Source organism: Neophocaena asiaeorientalis, unplaced genomic scaffold, assembly GCF_003031525.2.
Source record: "Neophocaena asiaeorientalis asiaeorientalis breed wild unplaced genomic scaffold, Neophocaena_asiaeorientalis_V1.1 scaffold275, whole genome shotgun sequence".
In the NCBI taxonomy this organism is placed as follows: domain Eukaryota; kingdom Metazoa; phylum Chordata; class Mammalia; order Artiodactyla; family Phocoenidae; genus Neophocaena; species Neophocaena asiaeorientalis.
In genome coordinates, this window is record NW_020173679.1 from 4,610,591 (window position 1) to 4,618,876 (window position 8,286).

Here is an 8,286-nt window from a genome sequence, read left to right on the forward strand (position 1 = left end):
AGAGCTCTGAGTAAGAGGCGACCCAGCTTCTGGGTCAGCATCCTCGTTCAGCAAAGATAACTAACTGCCATTCACACACCTCAGAAGGAGGCGCCCCATGACCGGCAGTGATGGAGAACACGAGGCGGTCACACTGCAGGAGGGAATGACATCTGTACCCGACCCGGCAAGACGCAGGATTCCACCCAAAAAGGAAGGGGCAGCCTGGGCTGGGGGCTGGGCGCCGGGAGGCCCCTGCAGAGGCAGGACCCTGCCTCCTGGTGTCCCTGTGGCCCCAGCTGAGGCCCAGGCGAGGGAGGGGAGGGAGCTGTCGCCCACTTGTCACTCACCCTGCAACGCTTCTCTGGCTCTGGCTAGCTCCTGCCCCTTCTGGGCCAGCTGGACCCTGAGCTCGGTGGCCGCGAGGACCTCGGAGGACTTGCCGCCCTGCGACTCCTCCAGGTCCTTCATCAGCATCTCCTTCATCTGCCGGAGAAGGTGGACTTCCTCCTGGAGCCGGGACACTTCCTCCCGCAGCAGTGCTAGGGGAGAAGGGCACACGGTTAGAGCGGGGGACAGTGGCTCCCGCTCGCTCACTTTTCTGGGGACAGTTTGAAGGTGCTTTGGCTTTCCCTGTTTGCTCTGCGTTCAGGGCCTGTCCTACTATGTGTAGGAAAACCCCCGAACGACCTTATTGCAAGGAGGCCCCACCCCAGTCCTGGGCCCCGCCCACAGTCTGCAGAGCACGCCTGGTGGGACTCCCTGCCTCCCACCACACTCTGTAGGGCTCTCAGGGGTCAGCACTGCAGTCCCAAGCCAGCAGCACTCCCAGTTACGCTTTACGTGCTTTACCTTGTTTACCAAAACCTCCGGGGGCAGGATGCTTCACCCCCATCTCACAGACTAGGAAGTCAAGGCTCGGAGAGATTAAGAAACTCCACGAGGGCATAAAGTGAGTAGGTAGCAGAGGTGGGATGTGAACCCAGACCTGGTCGACTCCAGGCACAGTCAACGCGACAGTATTACTCAGGACAGTGCATACCCAGGCCGAGATGCTCACCTCACTCAGAGACCGATTAAAAGAGCTTCTGACGTAGAGAATGGACTTGAGGACACGGGAACGGGGAAGGGTAAGCTGGGACAAAGTGAGAGAGTGGCATGGACATATATACACTACCAAATGTAAAAGACATAGCTAGTGGGAAGCAGCCGCATAGCTCAGAGCTTTGTGACCACCTAGAGGGGTGGGATAGGGAGGGTGGGAGGGAGATGCAAGAGGGAGGAGACATAGGGATGTATGTGTATGTATAGCTGATTCGCCTTGTTATACAGCAGAAACTAACACACCATTATTCCCCACCCTCCTGCACGCTGGTCCCTCTCTGTGCGACAGGCCAAGCTCTTTCCAGCCTCAGGGCCTTTGCCCCTGCAGGGCCCTCCACCTGCGACACCCTTTTCCCTGCTCTTCCAGTGACACAGCTGCCCCCCGACACCACCCTGTCCCATGCTCCCACGGTAGCAGGGGATGCAGTCCTCGCCTGTGAGGGTCAGAGGACATGGCTGCGGCACGGCTTTCGAGGTCCCGGGTCTCCGGTCTGGCTCCCTGGCTGACCAGAGTGTGATCACGAGCAAGTCCCTTCCCCTCTAAGCCTCACGCGCCCCTTCTATAAAATGGGTCTAACCCTCAGGGTTGAGACGCAGGAGGAAGCCTGGTCCAGGGCATGTGCTCAGCGTATACAGCAAGCGCTCAGTGCCGGTGAGACGGGGGCTGCGTCTCCCCAGGCGCCTGACCCTCTTAGCAGCGCCCGGCGTTCTCTAAGGCACTACAACCTGCACTCCTTGGGGAGCCTGGACACGAAGGCAGAGCCAGGTCTAGGGTGGGGGGCAGGCCACGGGGAGCAGAGCTGAGGCCTCGGGGACCCTGGGTCCCTCCACCCCCAGAAGCCTGGGGAAGGGTGGCACTGGTTCCAGCCCCTGTTCTCTGGTCTACTTCAACCGCCTCCTCTGAGGCCACCTGGGTCCAGCTGCCACCCACACAAGGGGAGGCCGCCCTGCCCTCCCAGCTCCTTGACCCCCACCCAACCTCCCCACAAAAGCCTGAAATGCAGGGCGTCCCACCTCACTCCTGCACTGAAAACCCTCCCTGGCTTCCCGCCCCATCAGCCCATCTGAGGCCTCCCTCAGGCCACCTGCGGGGCGGGGCGGGGACTTTCAGTTCTGGAAGGTGCTAGACTTGTCCCGCCTCAGGGCCGCTGGAAGAGCTTCCTTCCTTCTTCACAGGTTCCTCCCTGTCGGGCAGTCTCAGCCCTACTGTCACCTCAAGAGCCCTACTGTCACCTCAAGAGCCCTAAAGAGGCGCTCACCCGTGGTCCACTTCTGACAGCAGTTTGGACAACGCACCCCAAACCCCTCGTTAATGTGGGAGGCCCACCCACGCGTTACCGTGTGCGTGCCCAGTGGGCACGGCTCCCCGAGAGCAGGCCTGGTAGCTCTGCTCTAGCTCATTCGCTGAGGGGTCTCAAGTGCCCTGAATACTATATGATGACACACGACAATCGAATGATCTCCTCCAGCCATCTGTCCACCCAGCAAGAGTTCATGGGCACCTGTCCCAAGCCAGTTGCCGCTGAAGGCACTGGAGACCCCTGGGTGAAGGTTCCAGACAGGTCCCACCCTCGGGCCGGTGCTCCCAAACCCCACAGTGAACACGGACTGCAGAAACCTAAACCTGCACCCCGGGGAGGCGGGCTGTCTGCAAGGGGCCTCCTGGTTGCTCTGACATGGACAGACTCAAGTGCAGGCTGGGAACTGTCCAGGTCTCTTAGCAAAACTGCAAAGTAGGAGGTTTGCATTGGGGGCCCCTCCCCTGCCCTCATTCCAGACAAACATTTGCAGGTCGCCTATAAGACAGGCCTGGAGCAGGGTGTTCAAAAAGAAGGGAACACCCTTGGCCTCGAGAAATCTCCAGCAAGTAGAAGCAGCACACACAGGTAAGCATAATGCAAAGCAGGTGTGGCATGTGCTTGGAGCACAGGAACATTTGAAATGGGCCTCGGAAGATGGCAGGGCAGTGAGCAGTGGGGACAGTACGAGCAAAGGCGAGAAGGCTGGAAAGACCCCTGGGCAACCCGTGACCAGTAACAGGTGAGGAAGAGCACGGAAGCCAGGGGAGGTGCGACAGGGTCAGATCATAAAAGGTCTTAACCTCAACCACCACTGTGCCCCTGGCCCTGGCTCGCCGTCTCTAGCAGTCCTTAAGACTCTGGAATTTTCATTCTTGCTTCCTGCCACAGACTGAATGTCTGTGTCCCCATAAAATTCCTATGGTGAAACCTAGTGCCCCGTGTGATGACGGTACCTGGAGGTGAGGCCTTTGGGAGGTCATGAGGGTGGAGCAAAAGACACAACGAAAAGACGGCTGTCTATTAACCAGGAAGAGCGTCCTCACCAGACACGGAATCTGCCAATGCCTGGCTCTCGGACTTCCAGTCTTCAGAATTTTAAGAAACAAATTTCTGTTGTTTATAAGCCACTGGCTACTTTTGTTCTAGCAACCCCAAACGGACCAAGACACCCTCCTTCATCAATTCTCCCCAGTCACCCATCCTGCCGGGGCCTGTCCCCACTCAACTGTCACCAAACGGTTATTTCACGATAAGGTGTGAGTGACTGCTAAGCATCCCCGTTTATATTTACATTGCCAGGCAAGTGGAAGCCAGGGCTGTTTGATTTTATTTTACGGGCATGACTTCTGGGCTTCCTTAAACTGCCCAGAGGAAGCCACTGAGGTTGTTTGCTGTCTATGCAAATGGAAGAGGATTCCAAGAGACCCGGCTTCAAATCCAGTCCTGGCCAGGGACTTGTCGTGACCCTGAGCAAGCCCCATGATGTTTCCGGCTCTCAGTTGCCATGTACACTGCTTGGGGACAATGTCACCCATCTAGGGTGGCCAGATTTAGCAAAATAAAACAAAGTGAAGCAAAACAAACCCAAAAAGCCCAGGTGCCCAGTTAAATTTGAATCTCAGATAGACGACAAATAATTTTTAGTATAAGTATGTCTTAAATATTGCATGGAACACAATTATGCTAAAAACTGATTTGTTGTTTATATGAAATTCAAGTGTAACTGGGCATGCTGTGTTTTATCCAGCAACCCTACTTCCATTGCAATGAAACGAGGCCATCATGAGAAAGGGCTGTGTTACTAAATCATCTCACAGGAGGAAGGAGGTTAAGGCACAGAACAGCCTGGCACAGCCTTCTCTGCCCCTTGCTCTTGGACGAGAGCAAGACGGGGCTGGGTGCCCCTATCCTGAGCTAACAGTGGCAAAGGCAAATTTTTCCTGCGCTCACGTTGCTAATAGGTGTACCTGACACCCAGGCCCTGCCCCTTGAGTCAGGCTCTGAAGAAGCAGGAGGGCGGGATACCAAGTACATCTCCTGCAGGAACCAAGTCTTAGGAGACCAGGCTGGAAAAACAACTCCACAAAAAGAGAGAGCCTTGTCCAAGCTTACTAACTGCACCTGCCCTGGCTGGACTAGACCTTGCACAGCCTGGACCCTTCCAGGGGCAGAGAGGGGTGACAGCCCTGGGACTGCAATCACAGAGAGCCTCGCAAGACTGAAGCCCATTTACAGGCTTCAGGACCATTCACAGGCACTTCCCCTCCCTGGGCCTCAGTGGCCTCACCTGTGAAATGGGAGTGATGGGAATGAGACTCACAGGTAATACACTTAAACGTGCTAAGCACGATGAGTGCTGTGTGTGCCCTCGTGCCCCCGACTCCTCCTCCCCTCACAGAGGGGAGTGACCACATTCCTCAGAAGCAATGAAGAAGTGAAAGTTGGAGGACTTGCGTTGCTGTCTCAGAGGGATTGCTACCTCGCTGTGTGACCTTGGGCAAGTCACTATCCCTCTCTGGGCCTTCATAATCTCAGTGCCCTTAGAGGGATGCACTCTTCAGGAATCTAGATGAATGCTACCGATTGTGCATTTCTCCCCTTGGCAGGACAGGGGTCCCTGCTCTGGTCCACAGCTGCACTGCTCAGTGAGGCAGCCACCAGGCACACGTGGCTACTTAAGCGTAAATTAGTCACAACAAACAACTCAGTTCCTCAGGCACACCCGTCACACGTCAAAAGCACAGAGACCACCTGTCGGGGCACGGAGCTCCTCGTCAGTGCTCCTTCAGGGGCACGAGGTGGGGAAGGGAAGAAGCGGGGTTTGTGAAGCACCTGGTGCAGCGCGGGCCGCAGACACACGGACAGGAGGGAGCCTTGTGCCAAAGGCGGGAGAGCTGCTGGGGAAGGAGCCATGTTCCCGGAGAAACCACACTGGCCCTGGCCCAGGGACACAAAAGGGAAAGATCAATTGCATACCTTTCTGCCGACGCTGGGCAACCACGGACCTTAGGGCAGGGGGCCGGTGGTGGTAAAAGGGCCTGGTGCCAAAGAAGCCACAAACCCGGCAGAGCTCTAGGCCATGGAAGCCGGAAGTAAGCATTGCCTGGGAGACAGCGGCTCTCCCACCCCCGGGGAGGCCAGCAGTTACCAATGACGCTGCCCTGGGGGGAGCAGGCAGGCCACACAGTGGAAGTCCCCAGAAGCCTCTTCCCAAGGGCAAGGTGGTGTGGCAAAGCTACTCAGGTGACAGAGGGAGCTGGGGAGACCCTAACCCTGCCCCTCTGTAGCACACCTCCTTCTGTTTGTAAGAGCAGCGAGTGCTCGCCATTTTTAAAACGCCATTTCCTGGCCTCCCTTGCAGCTAGAGTTGCCTGTGTGACCCAGTTCTGGCTCATGAGATGTAGGTGAAAGTCCCTGAGGAAGACTGCCCTTTAAGAAAATAGGGCTTTGCCTCCTCCGTGCCTTCTTGTCTGGAAAGTGGACTTGTGGTTAGAGCTGTGGCAGCAACGTTGTAACAAGGAGGCAACACGCACAGGGAGCAGAAAAGATGCCAAGGGGAGAGAACAGAGCCTGGGGCCTGGCGAGCACAGCTCAGCCCTGCACCTGTGTCTCGAGACCTGGAGCGGCACCAGCTGGGCAGGGCCATCTGGCACAGGAGAGCCTTTGATTTCCCTGCTGATCTACCAGTTCTCCAGAACCAAGCACAGCAGCGCGTGCTACCGGCTGAGATCGAGTTCAGGTGGCTGCCGAGGGCCAGCACCTCTGGGGTCTGCCCTGCGGCCGCCTCAGCTGTGAATTCTGGGCAGTGGGAGGAGGAGGTGGGGACTGTGGAGGAATCCACACAGCACAGGAGGGAGGTGACCGCTCCTGGCCCTGGGGAAGAGCCCCCAGTTTTGCGACAAGTCCTTTCCTGGCTTAATTTTTGTGAGCTCACAGGGCTGGGGCGGGAGAGGAAGAAGACAAAGAAAAACACTCACTCTCCGTGACTGTGGGGCACCGTCCAAGAACAGGATGCGTGAACAGGCAGCGAGAGGCCTCGGAGCTCTCTCGGTGAGTCGCCGGTTTACGAGTCTGGCCTTCCCAAGCCAAAGGTCCAAACAGCAATAATACTGTAACCACCGTGTATCACAATGACGATTCCTTTGCTAACACTTCGGGAGCACATAATATGTGCTCCAGGCTCTGTGGTAAGTCTGTTACGCTCCTTAACGATAACTAGTGAATCCTGGCAATAACCTGAAGTAGGTCCTGTTATCATCACCCCCTTCAACAGATGGGGAAGTTGAGGCACAGGATTTAGGCGACTTGACCAGTGTCATGCAGAGTCAGAGCAGTCTAGCTCCGGCACCCACCCCAGTCCAAACTCTTGCACTGCTCTCTTTTTTTTTTTTTAAATATTTATTTATTTGTCTGTGTCGGATCTTAGTTGCGGCACGTAGGATCTTTAGTTGCAGCATGTGAACCCTTAGTTGCTGCATATGGGAACTAGTTCCCTGACCTGGGGCCCCTGCATTGGGAGTGCGGACCCTGAGCCACTGGACCCCCAGGGAAGTCCCTCGCTGTACTATCTTGCAGGGGGACAGGGCCACAAAATCCATGGGCCGCCGCAGGCTTGCCCTGATGGATGGCAGGGGAGGCAGGCGTGCCCCCCATCAGGTATGGGCTTGCTTTTGTTTCCCACATGGAGGTGGGTCACAGGGAGCCGGCCACTCCGTGCGTGGCCCTCCCCCGGGTCACCGTTCCCACGCAGCTCCTGGAGAAGGATGTGGCCATGGAGCCAGCAGGGGCTCTGCTCTGCTCACACCCGACGCCCAGCGCCAACCCAGTGCTGGGCTCCTGGCAGGCACCACACAAGGACGGCGCTGAGTGCGGGGTGGGGCGGAGGTGGGCCAGGCTGGTCTGGGTCAGCCACCAGGGCTCAGTCCCGGCTCCCCCGCTTCCTGGCTATTTGACCTTAGGACAAGTGACCTCTGAGTTGATCTGAAATTGGAGCCAAGGCCAGTCTCCCAAGCCTGTAGTAAACATTTAACAAAGCAATCATCTAAGTGGAAACATTCCAGAAGCTTCTAAATGGGGGTCATATGGAGCTCGTCAAGATCATTATTATAGAAAAGGGCAAACCTCCCCGATGTTCCGAGGAGAGGCCTTGGCTCCAAGAACCTGGGAGCCCAGACTTGTGGGCCTCCCAACCCGGAAGGGGTGGATTAAATGACAGAGAAGGCTGAGTCACCCAGTCTGCAGGGCAAAGGCAGGACCAAGGGCACAGGGGGCTCCGAAGGGAGGGCAGGCTGGAGTGACAGTCCCTGGCTGCCTGTCGTGGGTAATAAACAGTCAAGCACACATCTGTCAAAACTCTCTGAACTCAGATGGTACCCTTAAAACCTGTGCACTTTGCTGTAGGAAATTATACCTAAAAATATACGTATATATACATATATAGCAGTAACATAGTTCAGGCTTTCCATTCACTCACTTTTATAGATCTTCCCCCCAAATCCAGGTACCGAGCTCACGGGCCCCCTGCCCTCCAGCAGGCCTCAGGAAAAGGGGAGCCTGAGTCCAACCCCGGGCTCTGTGGACAACCTCCGTTCACTTGAGCTATACCTGCCCTGTAGCAGACAAATTGGACCATGCCCCGCTGGCCCTGGCCGGATGGAGGTCACTTCCAGGTGACACGACGCTCTGCTTAGTGATGTCATGGTTCCCTTCTGGTCCAAACACCCTTTCTGGCAGAGACGATGGCTGATGGCACTGCCATGTTCTGAGCCCCGACTTTGTGCAGGATGCCACCCACTGGACTACAGGCTTCATCTCACCGGATCCTCATGGCACCCACGCAGGGCTGTAGTGACCCCGCTTGAGCTCGGAGGTGCTGGGGGTGTGTGGGACGGAGCCCAGGTCA

The 8,286-nt window shown here is 56.6% G+C and overlaps 1 protein-coding gene across 1 annotated transcript in view; it reads right to left on the reverse strand.

The window, feature by feature from the left end:
• KAZN (kazrin, periplakin interacting protein) overlaps positions 1–8,286 on the reverse strand; it is a 1,100,080-nt gene that overhangs the window by 122,869 nt on the left and 968,925 nt on the right. Inside the window, exon 9 of the mRNA XM_024749822.1 lies at positions 330–521. Within this exon, the coding sequence (XP_024605590.1) occupies positions 330–521 (192 nt within the window). The remainder of the gene's footprint in view (positions 1–329; positions 522–8,286) is intronic.